Source organism: Falco punctatus, assembly GCF_963210335.1.
Source record: "Falco punctatus genome assembly, chromosome: 3".
Taxonomy (NCBI): domain Eukaryota; kingdom Metazoa; phylum Chordata; class Aves; order Falconiformes; family Falconidae; genus Falco; species Falco punctatus.
Window position 1 is genome coordinate 77729917 of NC_137582.1, and position 25756 is coordinate 77755672.

The following is a 25756-nucleotide window of genomic DNA, read 5'->3' on the forward strand; positions in this document are numbered from 1 at the left end:
TTCAAAGCACATTGACTGCATTCCTCAGCTGCAGGCACCAAGCCAAGACATGGAGATAATCATTTGGGCTGGTGATGGGGGAGGGAGAAAGAAGCTTAAGGACCTGAGAGCTGAAGAAAATCTAGACAGAATTTAATTTGTAAGGTAGCAATACAGTCATGATTCTCCCCCGCTCCACTGCCAATAGGTGCATTAGAGAATTAAAAGCACAGGCAATTTTTTTCCCCTTTTTTGCTTGTCTCATTAACCTGTTCCACAGGAAATGAAGATCTATACCAAGCAAACCATTTCTCTCCTGTCTTTCACTGCCTTTCCAACTGTGGCTAACATTCTCTTTCAAGATGGCAAATTGTCCAATGTAATGCCAGAAAACAGTGGAACACTTCACTTGGGGAAAAATTTTCTCATTTTCTCCCAATTCCAAACCATACCCTGTGAGCCTGAGATTTGATAAGCATGATTGTTTTACTTTCACATATTTATCAATATAAGTACAAGATAAATCCATTCTTTCAATAATGAAGCATCTTTTCTTCGACTTGATAATCTGCTGCAGCAGTGAAGTCTGCACATTGGCATTCTGTAGTGGTTGAAAAAGGCCCCTGGGATACTGAGCTGTTTTTCTCCTTGTGTTATGAAAGCTGTCAGGGGAAAGGGGGAGAGCAGAAGCATCTCTGTGTCATCAAAGCATCTAACAGCAACTTTCCATGACTCAGCCACTTGAAGTTCCTGGAAATTTCTTAGTATTTCTACGCTATGGATTCAACTCCACCAACTACAGCAGCCTCCGAGCTGGCAGCTAACATACCCTGTTCTGGCAACTGTGTCATACAGGTCTATCCTAAACAGGTCTATGTGGCAAGAGCAGCAGCAGTCGCTGCAGGCCTTAATAAACTTCCTAAAGCTGGAAAGCCAAGAAACTAGAGAATTATGTATTTGTGGTTTCACCTACCCTATGGCCCCTCAAGATGGCATGCCAGCAGAATCTCTGTTCTGCTTCAACTTCCAACCAGGTGGCCTTAAAAGTGGGTTGCGCACTATATAAATCACTATTCCATCCGAGAAGACCAAACACAGTGGCATATATTCTGGCTTTTGTTTTTTGTCTCCTTGTATGTAGGGACCAAGAATCCCCTGTAGGTAGGTACCAGACTTTGGTAACAGACTTTCTAGGGCTCTTCAGGCACAAGAAAACTTAACATTTTTTGCACTGTTTCCTGCAACTTGAATTGAATCAAACAGTCAAAAGACATTTTAGTAGTGTTAGAGGGACCAAGACAAAGACAGACAGAACCACGCTCCTGTAACAGACACCACAGAGAATGAGGTACCTTGGACCTTAGTGACCAACAAAAGCAGGACTCCAGTCCCCATGCTCCAGCATCACAATCAAAAACAGTTATGAAGCTTTAATAGCTATAGACACCCACGAGCAAGGTGTGCAAGGGGAAACTACACTAGCAGCACACCATGGTTACTGAAAAAAAAAAGACTGGTGTTTGTAGTGGGTGACTCTGTTAAGGGGCACTGAGGGCTCACCTGCTGGCCTGACGGGCAGTCCCATTAGGTATGCTACCTGCCAGGAGCTAAGGTCTGAGAGGGTGCCACATCTTGTCGAGAACACAGAGTACTACCTGCTGCTACTCTTTCACATGGGCATGAATGATGCCGCAAGCCAGAACCTGGACAGAATCAAGGAAGACTATAAAGCCCTGGGGGTGAAAGTGAAAAATTTTGGTGCCCAGGTTACTGTTTCTTCCATTTTACCAGTAAGAGGAAAGGATGCAGCAACTTCTGGCTTTGTGGTTGGTGCTGTTGTGAGAGTTTTGGCTTCTATGACAATGGAACATTCTTTGACTAGAGCCTGTTAGGGAGACATGGGTACTCTCAAGATGAGTACCAGAAGGCCAGCCACCTCAAGGGTGTGCGTGGCTATGGTGGAGCCTCTTGCATCCCTCCTGGGAAACCTGACCTGCATGCTCAGTTACCTCTCTGAAATGCCTGTACACCAACACATGCATGATGGAGAATAAACAGGAAGAATCAGAGATCTGTGTGTGGCCGCAGGGCCATGATCTCATTGCAATCACAGAGATATGGTGGGATAGCTTGCATGACTGGAATGCTGTCATGGATGGCTAGGCACTTTATAGGAACGACAGGCCAGCAATGCAAGATGCTGGAATTGCTCTTTATGTGAGAAAGCAACTGGAATGTATTGGGCTCTTTCTAGAGGTGGATGTAGAATGAGTGGAGAGCTTCTAGGTAAAGATTAAGGGGCAGGCCAACATAGGGGACACTGTTGTGGGTGTGTACTACAGGCCACCTGATCAGGAAAGGGAAGGAGATGAAGCCTTCTACAGACAGCTGGAGGTAGACTCATGATCACAGGCCCTGGCTGTCATGGGGGACTTCAACTACCCTCATATCTGCTGGAAAGACAACAGGACTAAGCACACACAGTCCAGGAGGTTCCTGCAGAGCACTGATGATAAATTTTTGACACAGGTCTGGAGGAGCTGTGTGGAGGTGAGGCATGCTGCTGGACCTTGTACTAACAAACAGAGAAGGGCTGGCTGGGGATGTGAAGGCTGGGGGCAGCCTGGGCTGCAGTGACCATGAGATGGTGGAATTCAGGATCCTGTGTGGACAAAGCAGGGCAGTAAGTAGGTATTAAGCAGGTATTACAACCCTGGAATTCAGGAAAACTAACTTTGACCTCTTCAAGGACCTACTTGGAGGAATTACAGGGCTTAGGGCTCCAGGAGGTAGGGGGGTCCAAGAGAGCTGGCTAATATTCAGTCATCGCTTCCTCCAAACTCAAGATCCGTGCATCCCTATGAGTAAGACACCAAGCAAAGGGGACAGGAGACCTGCATGGATGAGCAAGGAGCTTGTGGCAAAACTCAAACAGAAGGAGGTTTATGGAAAGTGGAAAAAGGGACAGGCCACTTGGGAGAAATATAGGAACATTGTCAGAAGGGAGGTGACAAGGAAGGCTGAGGTCCATTTGGAATTAAATCTGAGAAGGCACATCATGGACAACAAAAAGGACTTTTTCAAGTACATCAGTAGCAAAAGGAAAACTAGCAAAAAATGCGAGCTCGCTGCTACATGAGATAGGTGCCCTGGTGACAAAGGACACAGAGAAGGCAGAGTTACTGAATGCCTTCTTGGCTTCAGTCTCTACTGCTAAGGCTGACCATCAGGTATCCCAGACCCTGGAGGCAAAAGAGGGGGTCTGAGAAATTGAAGAATTTAGGCAAACCTGACACCCATAAATCCATGGGCCCCGATGGGATGCACCCACGAGCACTGAGGGACCTGGCAGATGTTATTGCCAAGCCACTCTCCATCATCTTTGAAAGGTCATGGAGGACAGAAGAAGTGCCTGAGGACTGGAGGAAAGCCAGCATCACTCCAGTCTTCAGAAAGAGCAAGAAGGAGGACCCAGGGAACTACAGGCCAGTCAGCCTCACCTCCATCCCTGGCAAGGTGACAGAAGAGCTCATCGTGGAGGTCATCTCAAAGCATGTGGAGGAAAAGAAGGTTATCGGGAGCACTCAACATGGATTCCCCAAGAGGAAATCACACCTGACCAACCTAATGGCCTTCTACGATGGAATGACTGGCTGGGTAGATGAGGGGAGAGCAGTGGATGTTATCTACCTTGACCTCAGCAAAGCTTTTGACACCATCTCCCATAAAATCCTCACATGTAAACTCAAGAAGTGTGGACTAATGAGCGGGCAGTGAGGTAGATTGAAACCTGGCTGATGGCAGAGATCAGAGGGCTCTGATCAGCCCCACAGAGCCTGGCTGGAGGTGTTCCCCAGGGGTCAGCACTGTCCTGCCCTGTTCAACTTCTTCATCAATGACCTGGATGAAGGGACAAGCGTACCCTCGGCATGTTTGCTGATGATGCAGAACTGGGAGGAGCGGCTGACGCACCAGGCGGCTGTGCTGCCATTCAGCCAGACCTGGGCAGGCTGGAGAGCTGCGGTGAGAGGAACCTCGTGAAGTTCAACAAAGGCAAGTGCAGGGTCCTGCACCTGGGGAGGAACAACCCCACGCACCAGCACAGGCTGGGGCTGACCGGCTGGAAGGCAGCTCTGCGGAGAGGGACCTGGGAGTGCTGGAGGACAGCAAGGTGCCCATGAGCCAGCAGGGTGCCCTGGGGCCAAGAAGGCCAATGGGATCCTGGGGGGCATTAGGAGGAGCGTGGCCAGCAGGTCAAGGGAGGTGATCCTGCCACTCTCCTCTGCCCTGGTGAGGCTGCATCTGGGATGCTGTGTCCAGTTCTGGGCTCCCCAGTTCAACAGAGACAGGGAACCACTGTAGAGGATCCAGTGGAGGGCTATGAAGATGATTAAGGAACTGGAGCATCTCTCCGTTATGAGGAAAGGCTGAGAGAACTGGGCCTGTTTAGCCTAAAGAAGACTGAAAAAGGGTCTTATGAAAGTCTATAAGTATCTTGGGGGCAAGTGCCGGAGGATGGGGCCAGGCTCTTTTCAGTGGTGCCCAGCAACAGGAAAAGGGGCAACGGGCACAAACTGCAGCAGGGGAAGTTCCTTCTGAATATGAGGAAGAACTTCTCTGTCAGTGACAGAGCACTGGAACAGGCTGCCCAGAGAGTTTGTGAAGTCTCCTTTTCTGGAGACATTCAAAACTCATACGGATGTGTGCAGCCTGCTCTAGGTGAACCTATTTTAGCAGAGGGCTTGGACTAGATGGCCTCCAGAGGTCCTTCCAACCTCGAACCATTTTGTGATTCTGTGACATTAGGAAGCATTTCTTTACAGAGGGTGGTCAAACACTGGAACAGGCTTCCTAGAGAGGTGGTTGATACTTCATGCCTTCAGTGTTTAAGAGGCATTTGGACAGTGTCCTTAATAATATACTTTAACTTGGTCAGCCCTGAAGTGGTCAGAAAGTTGGACTAGATCAGGGGTCCTCAAACTACGGCCCACAGGCTGGATATGACCCCCAGGGTCCTCAATCCGGCCCCTGGTATTTACAGACCCCCCCGCCGGGGGTTGGGGGGGGAAACCAAGCAGCCGCAGATGGCTGCCTGCCACTGCATCCGCGCGGCAGCCCCCTGGTTAAACAGTTTGAGGACCCCTGGACTAGATGATAGCTGTAGGTCCCTTCCAACTGAACTATTATATTCTGTTCTAAGAAGGAAATCACTCTGAATTGTTCTCAACAGTGATCAGGAAAGTTAAGCAGTAGAGAATGGTGAAATTTTAGAAAAGGACTTGCATTCACAGAATGGAAAGGGAAAAAATAACACCCCAAAAAGTCATTCCAAAAAACTTATTCGGGAACTGCAACTGCAAGACCAAAAATATCCTATCCATGGTGAACTGCAATGGCAGCACAGACAGTAACAAGGGCATCTTTGGTATCTTTGCTTCTAAAAGCAGAGGTTGTGCCAACAGCATAGAAGAATAGAAAAGTAACAGCTCAGTGTGCCCTGCTTTCCACACAGAGCGTTATGTTCTTATTTAGAACCTAACACACAGTCTGTTTATAACCTAAATGCATATGTAATACAAATTAAATCCTTTTGAAGAACTCCAAAAACTTATAAAATGAGAATTTTGGAGAGCATCTTACCTTTGATCCAATAAGTGTGTACAGCCATTGGACGGTTTCATTATGATTTATTACTCCATTCATACCATCGACATACAGCATTATCTGGCCCAAAGCTATTGTAAAGAAAAGAGATAAAGTATAATCAGACATTGTGAATACTTTTTATAATCATAAGCACTGCTGGCAATTTTCTGTAAGCAGGGTTTTACAGAGACATGGAGAGCTGAACTAACAAAAGATACATTGGGCAAGATTGTGCTGGAAAAAGTCCTGAGCAACTGCAGTAACTTTACTGACTTCATCTGGATGGTATCATTGTGAATTTAATACAGGGACAAGTACAGGCACTTGCTCCTTCCTAGAAGATGCCACGTTTTATTACCCCAAAATCTGCAAACAGTATTCTACACATTGCTTACTGTCACAATGGTTCCATATGATGCTTTACATCTTGTAAGCCAAACTATTAACATTTGTTTCAGCACCATATAATGTTTGGAATTAGTATATTTGGATTAAGTTGACAGTTTCAGTGAATTCCAATAATATGAAATTAAAGCAGGATAATTAACACCAATAAGGACAGCAAACATTCACCATTGCACAGTGCTGCATTGCAAATGAGTTTTGGATTTTATTGAGAAAATACAACCACCAAAGCATGGTTAAGAAAGAAGCATCTTTATTCATTTATTCTAAAGCATTTACAACAACATTTCAAAACATGCAGTGAAATATTTTGTAACAATAATTCCATAGTTTGCAATGCTGATAATATGAGACTTTCTAGAGACAGCAGCTATTAAATCTTTTCTGACTGATAAGGACAGACATTTTTTGTAAGGATTATGAGAAGTGGATTAGCGAAATTCATCTATCATCTTCAAAAGTTTCCACTGTCAGATCTTCTGCTTTATAGCAGGAGATCAAAGCACAGTGGGATGAAAAAGAAATCACTGATGTAACACCTTTCAGCACAGCCTGTTGGCATAACAACTCAATTATCTAATGCACAACCTGATGAGCCCCTAGTACACTGCTTGGGGGAGGGGGGAGGGGAGGAGAAGGGAAACCACAGGGTGAGGAACATTATGATGTTATTAATCTTCCAAAGTCATCCTGAATGTTTGCTAACTTTTGCACAGGTTGTGCACAGCGCAGCATTGTTTTCCTTGAGGGCAGATTTTCAGAGACACGAATGTTAGTCAAGCACTTCAGTACCCCTATAGCTAAGCAGCTAACTTTCACGTTTACATTCTTTCTTTTTTTCTTTGCTCTAGTTGGTTGACTTACAGTTAAGAAAAACTGAGGTACTAATTTCAGGTACTTCTATTCCTTATCTGATCTGTAACACCAAGCTAGAAGCAAAGTCACTCTACACAGTCAATGAAGACGCAGAAACGGCGAGCCAGGGGGTTACGGCAAGGAGATAACTGGTGTCTCAGGCAGGCTGGGCTGCCGCCGGGGTATGCCCATCTCTCTCCACTCCTCCTCTCCAGGAAGCAATCATTCAGCACCCTCCAAAGACACGTGCCTTGGGTAAATGAAATCAGGTGGGAGGGATACAAGCCCAAGTGTTAAGGTAAAATAAAAGATGTAAGGCAGTCAGCAAAAAGAGATAATATTTACACTGCCTGAATAAATGGCTGCTTTGAAGCATTTCCTTGCAGGTAAAGGAAAGAGAACACTGCTATCCCATCAGTAATCAGAGAAAGTTCTTAATTCTTGTTTTTACTTCCTTTCAGTGCTTAAAAGATTTGGCCCTTGATCTGAACGAGATCTAGTCATGGTAAGGTCACCAACTCCCCTTCACCCCTCCCCACCCCCACCCCCCTTTTTTTTTTTTTTTTTCCTTTCTTGCAAATTCTTAGATAGAGGATGAAAAGATTTAATTTGAATTTGAAACAACTTTGAAGTCTGCTTTTAAAGGGAAAACATGCACACAATACAAAGTTATTCCGCTGCTTATACTTAAGACTAGTTAGAGTGGATGTGTAAGTGAGATTTGGGATGCCTTAGTCTTCAGCGTTTTAGATATGACTCTTCATAACAGCAATAGGTTAAGGCAAATCAGCCAGCCTTAGAAAGAAGCCAAAAAAAGTTTTAGGGATTCCTAACAATTTTAATTTGCTACCACTAATCTTGCATTCTGAACCCCTCCCACCACCTCTTTTTTTTTTTTTTTTTTTTTTTTTTTTCATTATCAGTGGTACCTTAAGTATATGGCAGTGTCTATATCGTTCAGTGACAGAATGGGTCTTTTAGGTATAGGTGAAAAATTAGTAACATATGAAAAAATCACTACTGCTGCCACTTCAACAAGTGGCCAATAAGTTTCACAGGACAAAGAGTTACAAAGGACACCACAAAATGATGATGACGAAGATAAGGCTTGCTATGGAGCCATGCTGTCCACATGCAAGGCATGAATCCAGTAATTATCTGCCACATATCAAGCTACCTGCTGCTGCCAGACCTTGGCATGGAGCTTGATATTGCTGTTTCCCGTCTTCAGGGGTCAGAAATATGAAAGCAAGACATTGCAGGCTGGGTTGAGGAGAAATCAGCTTTCATTATGAGGAAGAGTAAGTTAAGAGGGATCTGTATGTACTTCACACAAAGTTGATGCCTTTTAAGTTCTTAGGAAAAGAAGTCCACAAGAAGAGCTGAAAGAGGGAGAACGCTAGTTTCATACCACGTCAAGTGTCTGTGCTAGGGAAGCAAAGGTAACACCTAGCAACCATACAACACAGTGGCAAAATGGAAGAGGCCACCAAAAACACTAGTGTACGAGCAGGCTGGTGGACTGGAGGTTCTTGAGCTCTCCCAGGCTCAGGTCTGGCCGAGTGGAGCAGACCAGTTTTGCACTGCATGGAGACAGACTGGCCACAGAGCACTCTGCACTGTTTCCTATTCATTGCAGCTTTTCTGCCCCATGGACAGCCTGCCTCCTGGCCCACACTCTAAGTCTGCTGAAATGGCTGAATGCAGTGCAAACTCCACGTGCCCCCCACCCCACGTGTGCGTGCCGGCATGCACACACGCCCACCACCACCAACATGCAGTGCCCTGCCAAGAGCAAGCACACTAATTTGCAAAGCAACCTGCTCGGAAGGCTAATCTAGTCCAAAATCATTTAAGTCCGCATTATACGTTTCTTCAACCGAACTCCTTTTTTTTTCACTGAAAAATGAGGAGGCTATTTAATCCATTTAATCCCATCTCTCAGCTATCCAGAGTTCTTTTTGGAAGTATATCAACAACCTACTTGCATTAGGAAAGCTTGCTATTGTGCAACAGGGGGCTAGGAAAGGGGGGTTTAAATACGGAGCACACAATTTGGAATTTCTTTGTTCTCACCACCCTTGTCAAACCCTTAATCTTATGTGAAAGTAGTGTGTGACTTTACCCATAGCTATTTTCAAGTGGAAAATTGCTGGATTTCTTAGGCAAGGCTTAGGTTAGAGAAGGACAGAGCAGCCAGAAACTTCATAGATTTCTGTAAAATAAGAGGTTTAAGAAAGCCTCTAAAAATGTGCCAGTATTGGCGCTGATACTCTTCTGGGATCTTTCCTGTATAAAGTTAACTGGACCAAAGGGGAAAAACTGTAGCACAAAACATCATCACAGGAACATCACTTTATGTAAGTAAAAGTCTGTTTTTCTCACCCAGAGTGTCAAAAGTTTCAAAGCTGTTTCTTGCCCACACACCTGCTCCTGTAATCTGCCCTATCCGCTTTGTATTTTACCACAAGACTACCTCAGAGAAAGCAACAGAGCGGAATGAGCAGAAACACTATTGCCTTACCCTCTCCTACAAGTCAAAACCCCATTCATCATGCCAAGAATTACAGTAGGGATGGGTTTTGTGACTGCCTTTGTTTCCATCAGAATAAGCCCATATACAGGGTGAAGCAGGCCAAAGCCGGACACTGTCACCACAGGTTTCAGCTCCTTGGAGAAGCTTCTGTCCCAGGTTCAGCTAGCCCTTCATAACCAGCAGCCACAGTGCACGCGACACTGTATGCAACAACGGGTGAGCGTGAATGACAGGCAGAGCTGTGATGAAACTAACGGGGAGGAACCAGCTGCTGAAAGTCATCTTTCTCATTGCCAGTTGAAATCTTATCACCAATGAGAAATTAATGGTCTGTGTGATTCCATTTTAAAACAGATTACTAGCTTACATATGGTATCCTGGGCACTGAAAAGGCATACTCCATTAAAGTACGCTTCCTGATCACAAACAAAATTTCAATACCTGTCTCATGAGGGATCCCAGGAGGGAGATAATACAGTTATCTAAGTATTCTGTTACTTCTGAAGAAAAAGAACCTACCTCAAACTTATTTCTCTGTGTTTGCTCTGAGAGGCAAGAACTCAGCTACCACTGGGACTGCCTTGAACACAAAATCTCCAGCTCAGCTCAGCTCAGCCTGACACACTGGATGCCAGGAGCTTCTACTTTTGCTTATAGCACATTCCTACTGACAGTGCTTGCACATGCACCCTCACGGAAGAGCTTATTTTCTCTGTAATAGCCAAGGATACTGGATAGTTTTTTCCTGATGAGAAATCTTTATTAAATACAACTTTTGTACCATCCAGCTACTTGAAAATGGCCAGAATTGCAGCAGAGTTTCTTGCTTCTAAGAGGTGACATCAGATAAAATAGATGACCTGGCCTCTCCACTGCTTCTGAAATGATCCTACAAAGCAGCACTGTGCCAAATCTTATGACTCGCACTCATTCCACAGGACTAGAACCAGCTAAATTTTTTAGGTTTGAGGTTTTGTTTGTTTTGAGTTTTCCTCTCTTACTATTTGTACAGGTTGGTTTTAGCTTCAGTGCAAAATCTGCAGTTCATACACCTATTCCCATTTCTTTACTCCTGTTGAACGTATCTGTAACGTCATCTAGGATGGTAAAAACAATCTTATTCCTGGCCACAAATGCATGACTATTTTCTTTCTCATCCAAATGTCTTTAAATCCCAGCTCTTTACTTAACCTTGTCTTTTTACCCTCTGTTCATTTGTTCTTTCCCTTATCACACATGTCATGGTTGAAACACACTTAGAAATTAATTTTCAGAACTCCCATATTAACCATGTACTAAATTTGTATTAACTGTATTAACCAATAACTGAACGTTTTTTTCAAAAAAAACACATCACAGAACTAATGTCATAAACTAAAACTGCAAAGATAGTTTTGTACAGATTTACACTGCTAGTGTAAATCAGAAGTTCTTATGCTAGCTGACACAATTTAAAGTCTACCTTTTGGTCTTACACAGTACTTTAATAGCTCATAAGTATTTGGAAATGTCTGCATGCTAGCTTTAGACCTAGAGTTATTCAAAGTTCAGATCTTTTGCAGACACAAAGGGTTTCTAAATGAATTTTTTTTTTTCCCCATTTAATGGCAAAACAAATGAAGAAACAATAAAACTCATATGGGTTTTAATGCCAAAAAATGTGTGACAAAAGTGACAAGCAGGATTTTCCCCTGGATTACAGGCTCAAGGGAAGCTGCTGTCCGGAGGCCATCCTTCGGCAAAGCCAAACCAACCAGGAAGGCTGGACACACCACTCTCCTGTGCAACCAACACGGCTTCCTGCAGCACGCTCGAGCCCTGCAATGTATGTTGCTGGCTGTGATTATAACCAAGTGGGTACACAGGCAGCATGCTGTAACTTGCCCTTAAAATCACATCTTGTTTAAAAATCAAGGTCAAGCTTAGCAAGAAACAAAAATCCTTCCTTTACTTGGCAGCTAAAAATGTGCCTTTGCCGTTATTTTAATTCTAAAGAGACAGCACGTGTATGTTTAAACTCCATGCTTAACGCTGGGTTCTTAAATGGCACTGCCTAGCAATAGTTTCCACTATCCACAAAAGCCCGCAGGAAATACTGGAGGAGATTTTTAACTCTGACATTCCTGACACAACGGAGAGACCTTTATATCTGTGTTATTATTATTATTCCATTCTACCCAATGGTCCGTCTTTAACAATAACCTTAGTTTTGGTGAACCTCAGGGGCCACTAGCAAAGAAACCCTCTTTCAGTGCTGATTACTATGTGAAAACAAAGGGGAACAGGCTTCTAGCTCTGGACTCGGAGCAGAGCTTCAGTCAACCCAGACTCTTGAAAACATGTCCAAGTTTTGAAGCCTTGATGACATTTACAGTCATTCGTGCTGCAGGTACTCAGAAGTCATCCGCAAAGAACACAGACAAACAGTTTGGGTCCCCAAAAATGGATTGTTGATAACAACTCGACAATTAAGCAGGCACAGGGATCACAGAGCACTTACAAGTCTAATTACTCACTTTGAAAGCAGGTAGTGACTGTGGTTGGAAGCAGGGGGGTAGTGAGTCCCCTCCCCTTCTCTTTGTCAGGGAAAGGTACCTGTGCCTCCACAACTTGCTGTTCTGAGGCTCCTAAACTAGAAGAGCTCTAGCTGTTATTTCAGCCTCACCACACCCGGCCTACTTCCCAGTGGTTCTCAGTTGTCCCCAGGGTTGAAGTGAAGAGCAATGCAGCCCTTTCCCAAGGGATGGCCAACGCATGGCAAGTCCAGGACTGCAGAAACCTCTGACAGAGTTTTCTCCTCTTCATGTTTCCTCTGTCACCCTTTTCCTCTGGTGTTTCTCACTTTAAAAAACAGCGTGCAGCAAGGTCAAAGGGCATAAAGCAGCTTTAATCAGCTCAAGTGTTTAAGCCAAAGCTGGTCCTTTACATATACCACACAACATCTGCAGTGCACAAGCTCCACCAAAGCCAAAGGAGCACCTCGGAATTGCTCCTCTTCCAATATTTCTTTTGTGATATTTCTTACAATTTACTTGAGTACAAAGGAAGAATAGACTAAGAGATTACCAGAGAGATTTTCTTGTGAGGTGAGGTATTTGCAAAAGCATCATGCCAGTGCAGGACACTAGCCATGGAAATACTGAAGAATTAACTCCAATGGGCTTACATGCAACTCCCAGCTATGACTTCTTGTACCAAGTACTGATGCTACAGCAAAAGAGAATTTGACTCTGTCAGCAGTTAAACTGCTGAATGCCTTTTTATATGAACTGAAATCTGGCTTACACATATGCTTTATAAAAGCTTTGCACGATTAGTCTTAATTGCTTTAAACATTATTTTATTTTGCAGCCCTGACATTTTAAATGCACTACATTCCAGCATGCTTTACAAGATTAATAACATCAGTGTACAATAAGTTGGGTAAAGCTTATATAGTAAAAGGTAAAAACATTTCCTTATTAAAAAGAAATAGATAATTAAAATACTTCATTAATAAACGAGCAAGTCTACTCCAGCATTAGACCACTATTTTGCAAGCTGACTAAAAGCATGAAATAATAAAAAAAGGAAAGAAATTAAAAAAGGAAAGATATAATTAAAGGAAGAAAGGAAGACTGGAGAAGGGAAAAAGACAAAAGAAAAAAAGAAAACAAAAGGTGAACTAGATGGCTTTAAAAGATCAATTCGTCCTTCGTGCTTCATAAAGCAAAACTCCTGTAGAAAAAAAGAATGTGTGGTAGCCCTGAATTAAGATGACATAACGTATGCATATACAGAGCTGAAATAAGGCAGTTGCTTCTTCACTGAATCAATATAGGCTGGAAAACTGAACAATGTTCTTCCAACATGTGTATGAAGTTACATATTTTTCTTAAGAATTTATATTTCTGGAGTTTTACAGGATTTTCAGAGGAGACTTCCACATTGGCCCACAGGACATCGCAGGACACGATGATGAGATGACCAGAGAGATTTTCTTGTGAGGTAAGGTATTTGCAAAAGCATCATGCCAGTGCAGGACACTAGCCATGGAAATACCGAAGAATTAACTCCAATGGGTTTACATGCAACTCCCAGCTATGACTTCTTGTACTAAGTACTGATGCTACAGCAAAAGAGAAGTGGTTTCGGTTTGGGACAGAAATTAAGATCTGCTGTAAGGATGAGGTGTCTCTTCTCATCTCTCATAAAAGAGTTCACACATTGATTTCAGAGAAGACTCATCTTTAAATGTATTTTAAACTTTTTATAATGGGTTTACCATGCTTAGGCATCCAAGCACTTTACAACAGAAGTAAAACTGAATCAGAAGATCACAGGCTGGATGAGATTAGATGGCACCTCTGAAAGGCTGCCGAGTCCAACCCTCTGCTCAAACCAGGGAAATCCCGAGCAGGTTGTTTAGGATTCTGTCCAGTTGGGTGCTGAATATATCTCTTGGGTTGGAAACTGTACAACCTCTCTGAGCAACCTGTGCCAGTGCTTGGTCACTCTCACAGTTGTGGTGTTTTTTTTGTGGTATTTTTTTGGTTGGTTGGTTTTTAAGCATAAATCAAACTTCCCATATTTCAGCCAGCGCCCATGTCTTGCCTCTTGTCCTTTCACTACGCACCACTGAAGTCTGTCTTCTTTACTCCATCCAATCATAGATTTAGTCCCTACCAGAATATTTAAATTGAATTCAACTGAATGTAAATTGAATTTTAACCCATAGTCAAGAAACAATAACTACACTGAGCTAGAGGCCACAAAAGAAAATTTACCTTAAATTTAGGATAAAACTAGGGAAAATTAGTGAGACTTCCAAGTGACACCTTAGCCCTTCTATTTGGGAGCCGGTTGAGTAATTTAGTCTGGCAATGTGCTAGATGTGATGCATTGCAAGGCCTTTCCCTCTCCATTAATCATGAACATAAGCCTTTTGTCTGTGTAAACAATACTAATCCTGACTTTGAAGGTACAAGGAGGGTAACACAAACCAACCTTTGCAGAATGGAAAAGATAATTTCTGCAGCTCCCTTTCTTGAACTCCTCAGACACCTATTTACCCTGTACAAAGAAAGGACCTGCAGGTGCTAGCTGTCTTTTATCAATCATTATCAATTACATACACCACATCAGTTTGGAATTCCAGCACCTCCTTTACATGCCAAAAAGCTAAGCCTTGAGAATGAACTCAGCATTCGGACTGGGGAACACTGCAATGTCACACTTAAGTGCAGAAGAAAATGCAATTGAAATTCAGTCTTAGCAAAATCAAGCTGATTTTGATTGTCAGATTTAGTGCATTTGCCCCTGGGGCAGAGAAAAATCTGAGGGAATACATGCTTTTATTTTTTTTTCTTTTCTTTATTATATGCCAATAGGATCTTTGTTGACTACAGTTAGGCACTTTTGCAGTGATTATGAAAAAAAGCACACTGTCATGGGGTTCCTGTCCTATCTGGAACATCAAGAGAATCAAGGGGTAACACAGCTCGGCTTTTACCAATGGACTAACACTAGAGAAGAAAAAGGACATACGGTAGGGTAAAAGTGTTCACATACGGAGCATTTTTAGTCAGCAACAGTATTCCAACCTTCCAGGATGAAACCTATCAGTTTTGAAGTGAACAAATGATAGATTCTCACTCACCGCTTCCCCCACCACCCCATTTCTCTTGCAAAAAAGGTAACATTTCCTAATACTTACACTTTTCCTAAACAAAAAGGAAGATTCTCAGGAAGTAAAAAGAGGAAAACCAAGAATTCCTAGCATTATTGTACATTAAGAAGAATAAAAGAAAAAAAAAAAAGATAAATTCCTGTGCCAGTTGAAACTACAGTTCTACCCCACAGACTTCAGCATAGTCTTTGCAAAGCACAAACATTGATCAATGTTCTTTTGTTGTCATGTAGTAACATGTTGTTGCTGTTGTGAGCAGTAATATTTACCAGGATTGCAGTTCCTTTTTTTTTTAAGCTAAACTTCATTCTCCAAGGCACTATGCTGGGCACGTAAACATGGGCTAAGTTTAGCATCCCGAAATAACAGCATTGCAATTGTTAAAATATCTAAATACACTTAAACTAGCCTTTGTCAGGGAGGCTTACAGAGAGTCAAAATTATTTCAGTGGGCACGTAAAGTTACTTTTGCTACTGAAAAGCTGAAAGCCAGTCTCCAAAATTCATATATATGGCAGCACATGCTCAGTAAGCATGGACTTCTAAAAATGATACACACCATATTCCTGAAGAACAGAAAAACAACAAAAGAAAGAAGAATGACAGTCACTGAGATCGGTAATCCTACCACTGGTGTTTCACATCAGTTCCCATGGGGGGTTCTGCAGGAAACAAAGCATGCTGCCAAAAGCGACACTTTGTTAGCCATCCAGCTTTTAGTAAAATTCAAACGCTGTTTATTATAGCTGGTAGCATAAGGTTTACTTGGGGAACACCATGGAAGAGCTACACTGAGAACAAAAAATACAAGTAAATTTCTCCAGCTGTATTGTTTCTATATGTTTTTTAATTCTCACATAGCTTCTTTACTTGGCAATGTATTCCAAATGGTGTTCCCTATTCTTCCAAAATAAGGGACCACATGTGAAAACGTTTTGCAGTGGAAGATACATTAAGAAGCCCTACAAAATGTTTCAAGTAGGTATCACTTCTAATGTTTCTCAATACTTATAGCTAAACTGACAACAGTTACAGGATTTTACACAGGTCCAAACGTTCCTACGAAGGAATGCATTGGCTTTCTTCATCTCAGACAGAAATGGAACAAGTGCACAGATAGCACAGAAGTATTAAGATCATTATGGGATACTTGAGTGTGCTCGAAATATCAAAAAAAATTAAAAGCTTTGTTTACATAATTATGCTTTTTACTACAAATTTCAGATTTCTCCAATGCTTTTGTCATCTTGAAACCAACTGATTTAAAAGGGCACTGTAGAGGAGCACAGAAAATCACATTTTTCCTAACTATATTCAAAGCCATTCAAAACTATTGATGAATAGTACATTAAAAGCTTCCTCCCCTGCTCAGGAAGGACTGATTCAAGAGCAGAAATCAGTAGGATAAATAAGAATTCACTATGCTTTAAGTTCAGCAACTAAACTAAAAGAGTTCTTAAGCAAAGTGGGAGAAGGAAGCGTGTCTATTTAAAGCAAAGCCAAGACTGGAAGTTAGGCTTTCTCACCATCTCAGCCTTCTCACCATGGTGTGTTAGCTACAAAAGATTCAAACTGAACAGCCTGAAAATAAAAGCTGACTGAATCACGATCTTTGTGTCTTTGTCTATTGAGGAATGCATCCCAATATCAAATGTTTTTATATATAAAAAATGCATCTGTCACTTTTTATTCACTGAGCCACCTTTAAAAAAACAATACTGAGTCTATCCTCCTAATTTCTTCATCGTAATTATATCATGACAGATGCCAAAACTGATTTCCTGATGAACTTTTCAGATATTTATTTCTTTTCAGCATGCTCAGCCTGTCTGTAACATTTTGGATAGACTTCACCCTGCAGTAACACGTGTGCCATCATAGAATTAACTTTCATCTCCTGAATTTATGCTTGTTAGGGCAAATGAATGAAAGACTGTACTCTAAGTACTGGATAAACAAAGCCAAAGTCAGCACTAGAAAGCAAACAGATACAACACTTCGTTAAATGTGCTTTTTCTTCTTTTTGTTTCAAGAATGTCTGCTGCTATGTGACATTTAGGGTTATACAATTTCCTTTCAAATCTCACGGTAAAGAATGTGCTTAAGTCACAAGTTCATATCTCCCATTTGAAGTAGACTTCCCACGAGAAAAAGGTGCAAGGAAGAGACATCGTTACAAATCCCTTTAAGTACAGAGCTCATGCTCTTCCAAAATATTGATTGAAAATGCTGTTTTGTGTCTCTGGTCATTCATGTCAGATAATGAGCAAAGATTCCTTCCAAATTAAGAGTAATTCTCTTCTAATCCCTCTATTATTTTTTTTCCCCCATCAGCATGGTGACAGTGAGAACTTGTTTGAATACTGAATCCCATCTTACTACAGCAATTCTTAAAGGAAAACATAGTGAAATCATCTTTATCAGTGTCACGCTCAGACTTTACCCCTCTCTGACTGAATTTAGATAGGTCAATAGCTAAGCAGAATGCACACCAATCCCATTTCCCCCCTCCCCAAAGCTCTCAGGCAAAACCACAAAAAATGTATTAAATCCTAATTTCTAATTGATAGAAAGATAATTACAGAATCTCTGCTTTTCAGTTCATTCCTTTACCATATAAAAAAGTGAATAAAATAGATTCAGAACAAAAGAAAATTATTTGCAGGTGAAAGCTTCATTTGACCTAAAAATGTAAGGTCTGTCATTGGTGACTAGTCACCTGTGTGGCAGCAGGGAGAGACAATCACCTGCTGGCTGAACATGAAGATGAAGGTGGTGGACTTGTTCAAGTGTAACAGTCTACATTTCTTATATACCAGTAACTATGTAAATGAGAAATGAAGCTGAACAATCACTTTTTATTTCCAAAACCATTGTTGGGTGATTTTATTCCATTTTGTTGATGTTTTTACAATTCATTGACCACAGCATAATTGGTAACCCTCAGTACAAATGCAAGCGTGTTTCTATGACTGTATTACTGGTCAGCACCTCATTAGCAGGCCTGTGATCCCAGGGTAACACTGACGCTGAAGAAGATGGTGCAGAGGCGATTTGGAGACAGGGAAGTTTAACAGTTCCTCATTTAGATAGTTTGGAGCAAAGTTGCCGATGTCTACTCTGTAAGCAATAACCTCGGGCTCTGCATGGAAGCAGCTAAATTACTCCCAGACCCAAACCGGTCCTGTAAGTATCACAGACACTTCTGTGCAACACTCCTCCAGTAAGTGATGCAGACTAAACCCAAACCACCACTGGCATAGAAGACTACATGCATCTATGGCATAGTTAGTTCACAACCAAGTCTACGATGGGTAATTAAGAGTTTCTGGGTACTTAGAAGTTAAAGAATGTTAGGCACACAAAATTCAAGCACAAGACATTTAAGAAATGACAGAATTAAGAATCCTGCAGAAAACTTCTATCAGTCTACTCGCTGCACAAAATTAACCATGTCTAAATCAATTTAAAGAAAAATTATTTCTAAGCTTTGGAGTACAACCTCATTCAAAGCAAGTACTGGAAAATACTGTCTAAAAACCACTCTCTTCGTGTGTGGTCCTAGAAATGTTTTTGTGCAAACCTCCTGTGAAGACAGAATATTTAATTTCCTGCAGGGTTTTCTACAATGTTAATCAATATAGTGAGTGCTTCGCAGGCCTGAATACATTTTCTGCATAGCACACCAATGACATAAAGAAACAATTCTGTTCTGTTTTGCAGAGAAGTTGGAGCTTTCACTAACTATGGATGTCACATCTGAGACACTTGATAATCTGATTGTTGAGAATACCTTTTGATATAATAGCACTTCAAGTATCCATAGAAGACCTGCAACCAAGTTGAGGTTCAGCTCTGTGCAGTATGGTCTCAAATTAGTGTCTACAGAAAAAACCCAAACAAATATGAACAGGGAACATAATGATACTTTCTTACAAGCTGAACTGAAATTACTTGCCTAACAATTACATTGTATTATGGCAGAGGCTCAGTTAAAATCACCCCCCTTCCATGTCAGGAACCTTAAAAAGAGTAACACCACCATCCTTTTTCCACCAGGAACTTTAAGGACTGGCAGCCTTATTTGCAGTGTATGGAAAACCTGGGTTTACAAACATTACATTCATTTATCTTCTTTTTTGGTTGGTGGTTTTTTTTGTGTGTGTGTGTTTGGGTTTTTTTGTTGTTGTTTTGGGATTTTTTTTTTTGGGGGGGGGGTAGTGGGGGTTGGTTTTAGCTGGTGTCTTTGTTTCATTTAAAAAAAAAAAGGTGGGTAGTGGTTTAAAAAGAAATAAATATCTGACGTCATCCCCAAAATAAATATTTCTATTAACTGTTTACATACCCTAAAGCAAAACAACAAAGAAATCTACAAACCATCTCTGGTTTATAATAGATGTCACATCATCAGAAATTGGTTCATCAGACATGATTTAAAAAGTTCAAGCCATGATTGCAACAACACTTGGAGTTTGAAGAAGCAAGAGTTATTTCAGATGGACAGTATTTCAGGTTGATACCTCCAGAGGTCCTTTGCAGATCAGAGTTTTGATATCCCTGAGCTACTTCCCATGTTCCACAAAACACCACCCACCATCCATCATGAGCAGCTTGGTTATTCTCCAATCTATTCTCCATTTTTGGGACAACTCTTTATCCCTGTTTCCTCAATAGCAGCACTGATAAAATGTCACCAAACTCTAATAAAACTTTTTCATCACCCTACCAAATTCTTAGAGAACGATGAGCAACCTGCTGCTCTTTACATCAAACTCTGGCAAGTGAAGATTATGAGATGGGGAGAGACAACAGACCTCTGATCTGCTTCAGGCCACTGCTCCTCCAGGCTGCTGCTCCTATTGCCTCCCACCTCTCCTGGAAGAGCATCTTTAGATCTGAGCATCTGTTCAACAAACATCTCACCTTGTTTTGGGGCTGCTATCCTTACATCTGGGAGAACGCTGCAAAGAGCAAGTGCTAACACTTTGATAATCACTAGCATCCAGAACGACCTCTGCTTGTGAAACAGAAGGTTGTCAGACAAAATGGGGCAAATTATTTATTTGTGTCCACATAAAAATAAACTATGTCATGGGCGTATGCTGTCTTCAGCTGAAAGAGTTCTTGCTCTTTACAAAACGATCACTACTATCTCTAGGGCTGTTAAATTTGTTCCATAGTTCTATCTGGGAATTAGTTTTCACTAATCTCATCCCTTCTGATTGCTCAAGGCAGAAGGTAGTCTTTCACTTTTCATACACTACAAATAATGGAAAAGTTATCTGAGTTGCTTTATCGGTGAAGAGAATAAAGTGGAAGTAAAATATACTCATTTTGATTCACTGCTTGATCCAAAGAAATTTACGTTAGCACAAAGTGCAAAAGCAACAGAAAATTCTGAAAGCCAGTAACTCATATTTTACAGTTAAATAGTGGAAAAAATAAATGTAAATAGTAGTTATCAGTTAAATAAGGATAGCTGCTTGCTACTGTGTAAGAAAATCTCAAAGAGCTGTACAAAATCAACACTGTACTAATATAGCTGATTTAAACCTGTAAAAAACTTCCACAGCTATTGCATAATAAATGTTACTAAACTGTTTTACATCTTCCCAAGGAAGTGTTCACACACACACTGCTCTGTGTGAACACCTGAGATCTCTATTTTTGCATATCAACTTATGAGAGAGCTTCTAACTTGGTTACATAAAAAAGTTGCCTATAATGCATCGAATTCAAGTGAGCTTACAAAAAGAAGTGAAATACAAAGTGGTGAGAGAAAGAATCAACATTCTAGTACAAGTATTAAAAAAATAAAGTCTATTCTTTGCCACCTTCCTTAACCTCATATGAAGTTTAACATACAGTAAGGCTCAGAGCCAGAATGCTTATCCAAACTACATAAATCTCTAGACAAACTCTCCAGACTACATGGCCCTGTCCCCATAAAACCTTCCAATTCTTCCTAATGCTGCTTTTCAGCAGGAAAGGCTAGTAGAGAGCTCTCTTTCCCCACCAAATCTTCAATCAGTCTTTTCCCAAAGCATCTTTCCTTAGAAGAATGAATCTCCTTCCTTACATGTGTTTACTAAACGAAATGGGAATGGAAAACAGTCCCCAAACCCACAATAAACCCTACAGCAACAAGGCACCCCGCACCACTGCTGTGGCTGCCTCTGAGAAAGACTCAAGTAATTCCCTTATTCCCTTCCTGAATTCCTGAGTGGGGTCAAAGGGAGGGAACTCCGTTTACCACCATGCAACCTATTTCAGGCAGCTGGTCCAGCTCATAATGTAAACACGGTAACACCTTGGGAAGGTTACTCAGTGGAATGGCACCATTAGCAAAGCAATTAATTCTGGGTTGACCACATGCATACTGCCCTTTTGCTTTACTTTCCTCCCTTCCTTCCCTCACCTTGTAGAAGGAAACACAAGGAGGAGTTTTCACTTGTTCTCTAAACAGAAATTTTCAGAAGGCGAGAGATGGGATTTTCTTGAACATTGCGAATGACTTTTTTTTTTTTTTTTGGATGATTTCCAGCAAGATATTTTATTTATCTGTTGCCAAAAGAAACACTTTATAGTTTTCTCATTAGTCAAAGGGCTTTAAGAACATGCTTGAAGGAAATGATCAAACTAACAAAACAAGCAAAACCTTTCCATGCACTTCACACGCTCCATGAAAAGTGGCCGCCACTTCACGGAAACAGCATCTGCAGAGCTAAGTGTTGAACCTGAGGTGTGTTTACCATCTCCTTAAAATTCCTTATTCATAAATGCACATGAAAAAGTTGTAGATCCTGCATGGCTTTTCATCTTCTGACCACAAAACAGTGAAATTCAAGTAAAAGAGGAAAAAAACCCGACATGTTTAAGCTCCTGAGATTCAACAGTCACCTTTCACTGCATTGAAGGGTTTAATTATATGACATTTCATAAAGCTGGAGAGTAAAATGTAAAACAGAGACATAGTAAGGTACCAGAGTTTCAGTTGGTTTTCAAGGCTCACACTGACATCTGCCCTCAGAGCCTCAGCAGCTATAAAGCTGAAATCAGATATTACTGCATCTACCTCCTGTGTCTTCTCTCATCACTTTTTTTTTTTTTTAATCTAGATGGCCAAATTTAAAATGCCTTCTGTATACAGCATACACCATACACATTCCTGATCTAACTCACATGAAGAATATATTTTATAGCATGGGGAACTCAAAGGCTAGCTATACTTTATTCTCTGTGTGATGGACTGTCATGCTGCCTTTCCCTTGCACTTTTTCTTCTGCATGTTTCCTTGCACAACCAGTCACAAACACTCTGGACCTAGTAAGGCCAGTCAAGACCTATGCAAAGAATTGTGCCTTCAAAACAGGATATTATTTTCCCCTTAGTTTTCCAAATCCACCTACATTAGCACCTACAATTATGATTAAACAAATACATTTCAGAGAGCTCGATGATTAGAAAATCTCCATATGCAGATAAAATGCATTATTGCAGTGCAAGTTACTTCTTCCAGGTAATTTCTACAGTCCAGCAATGTGTGGGTTTTTTTTTTTTTTTTTGTTTGTTTGTTTCTGCGTCTTGCAGTAACACGTATTTGGTTTTGGCTATGTTTGTGCACATATTACTGCTTACAAATATACATCATGTATACAGATGTGTATCTGCATATATCTATGCATACCTAACTAGATGTATCTGCATTTACACATCCCTCTCTTAAAATTCAAGTCTTAGCATACCATAAAAACCCCCAAACTACAGCTATGGTCACTTCATTATAAATGCTTTTATGTGTTTATAATTAGTTTAAAAAAAGGATTGCTGTTTATTTGTACAAGAACTCTCAAACATTTTCAAAGCTCAGACCTTCACAGTGTATTCAGAATTCTATTTTTTAGACAAAATGCATGCTACAAACAGACACCATTGCCTTCTTTAGGGTCTAATATAATGATATATGTGGAGAGAAAACTTGATGTTTCACACTACTTTCATCATTGACTCCTGACTACAATATCATTTCAGTGGCTGTAGAGGGAAATCCCAGCCAGCTCAAAAAAAATTTGATTTCTAAACCTAGCCTTTCCCCACCAGTCTAGAAATATTGTCAGGCTTTTCTTTCTACTTCAATGAAGTTTATCAAAGGTAAATTTTAAATCACTGTTTATGACAACTTAATAGTATTTAGTGAAAGAACAATGGTTCTGCTGCTTTCATTTTCAGCGCTCCAATGCAAGGCATCTTTATAGCCTGAATTTTGAAGAGCAAAAAGTCAATCCAAAGACACAACTAATGTTGTCACTTAGAAAGTAAAGAGGAACTGTTGCAAGAAGTTTCTGAAGCCAAATGAAGGAATATGAAAACATATGAGCAACGCCTGTGATTTCTCACTTTAAAGTGGCCTAAATGATGCAATTTCCCACACAACTCTTTCTGTAAACAGGAAGAACAACATTTGCAATAATCTCATAAGAAACGGAAGGTATGATAGGCATAATTGAAGAGCAGGAAAACCGAAGAATGAAAGAGATAAAATGGAAATCTGAGCATTTCCACTGGTAATAGGTACATGCATACAGAGGAGAGACTATAGATTAAATCGGTTTAGAAGAATGTTCTATTGGCTAAAGTAAACATCTGATTAATGGACTAAATATTATGAAAATGACAGTAAGTAGAAAACTGAAGTAATGCACATTATTTCCCTGTTCCTGACTTTTTCTGAATGACTTACAGAATAGCAACAGAAAGCCATAAAGGCAATGTCAAAAATGTAAATAATAGGATTCTACTGCTTCCTAATATGTTGAAGTACCTTCTCATTAAGCTGTATTTTCAGGAGAGAGAATTACAGTAAGCAGAGCTATATAGACAACTTAATTTACCTATGTGGCAGTCTACGTTAGTATAGCAGAAAACAGATTTCCTGGTGAAGAGGGACAGGCCTTTCCTTTGGACAAATTCCAGCAGTTATTAGCTTATGGACACTTTTGCCCTCCTGACATTCACACATGTCAAGGAAGCCAATTTCTTCCATTGAAAGTCACAGCCAGGGTCCTAAATTATCTTCTCCGTTCCATCAGACAGAAGCTTCATGGATTAAGGACACAAATTAAGCAGAACACCAGAAGAGGCAGTCATTACAGGACACCTCACCAATGTCCATGCAAACAAATTTCAGTGAGCACTGACAAAAAAGGGCACTGTCATACCTTCACAGGCCTGGTAAGAATATCCCAGTGTTTTGAGATGAAGACTATAATGAAAAATCCAAACCTACACTAATTTCAGAAAACAGCTTTGTGAAGATCAGCCCTCTACTTGTTGGTTTTACTAATGAAAGAGACAATCTAGTTAATTAAGACTGATTTTCACTTAAGTGCTCCCAACGCCACTTTAATCTATTGTTAATCTTACAACATGAGATATCAAGCGATGGTTGCTTGTTGCAGTCTATGTGACTTATTAGTGGTCAGTGCTGGAAGGCAGGATTTCATGTTACATGGCTGTTTTAATGGAAGTAGGAGGCCGGGCAGAATAGATAGTGCTGAATACAGCACTAATAAACACAATTTTCATTTCAAGATAATTTAGTCTGGGGCTTTTGTTTATAAGTGCAATACAAAAGAAAAGTCTGAGGTAGAGAGTCTGCTGCCATTTTTATGTCACCTTTTGCTTAAGGGAAAAAAAAGATTGCTAAAGTAGGAGCTTTAGCTTGAGACCTAAAATACAGTATTTCTGACACAGAGAACTGCAATCATACACATAACCTGGGAGAAATATTCCACAACTCTCCAGCCAGTACAGTGCTAGCTGCACCATGCTCTGAAACAAAACCACACTGCAAAAAGGCAGGAACCCGATGGACCCTCCACTGTATTAGGAATTGCCACAAGACAAAACCCCATCTGTTTCTTAGCAGGCAAACTGAGCACAGGTGGAACCTGTCTGAAGGGACAGGACGGGTTAAGCACGGCAATCAGGATGGCAGGAAGGGAGTTTTGCCTTCTTCCCCAGCCAACATCTGTAATGCGTTAGAGAGCTTCACTCTCCTTGTATTTTGCATCTCAAACACCTGAGTAAAACTGAATTCAGAGAAAGTGTGTCAATTTTCCTTTATCTTCAGCAATGAGATTCCATTCAAATACCACTGCTCCTGAATAAATCACATAGTTAAATGGCAAGTTAAATGGAAACCCTCTGTGTCTCATAATGCACACCAATAACTTTTGGACTGTTACATTTTAGTCTGATACAGGAAATCAATCCTGTAACAACCTTAACCCTGCTTCATATATGACAGTACTTAGAGAAAGGTACATGAATTCCTGTGGATATCCACACCACACTCTCTCTGACACACTCTAATACAAATATGCCTATTATGCATTGTGCCATTACTTTGAAAGCGTTTACAGATTCTTTGGCATGCTTTAGAGGAATTCCACACTGTTCCCAGCACTTGTCTCTTTAGGTATCAGCTCACTTTAGGTATCTAAGTGATTATCTGCCTAGTCTCCTAAAGTAAATGAATAAAGAATGGGCTTTGCTCTGCAGAGCTCTCTTGAGAAGTCTGCCTCCATCAATCACCCAGTGGCCCTCAGGAAAGTAGCTTCTTCATTTGGCCAAGTTAGGTGGTAATGTTGGATAGCATGAATACT

General features: G+C 41.0%; 1 protein-coding gene across 12 annotated transcripts in view; it reads right to left on the minus strand.

Moving 5' to 3' along the window:
* Positions 1–25756, minus strand: part of FHOD3 (formin homology 2 domain containing 3) — a 450149-nt gene that overhangs the window by 166368 nt on the left and 258025 nt on the right. For all 12 annotated transcript variants that reach the window (XM_080379989.1, XM_080379988.1, XM_080379997.1 and 9 more), the window contains exon 6: positions 5620–5714. In XM_080379989.1, the coding sequence (XP_080236115.1) occupies positions 5620–5714 (95 nt within the window). The remainder of the gene's footprint in view (positions 1–5619; positions 5715–25756) is intronic.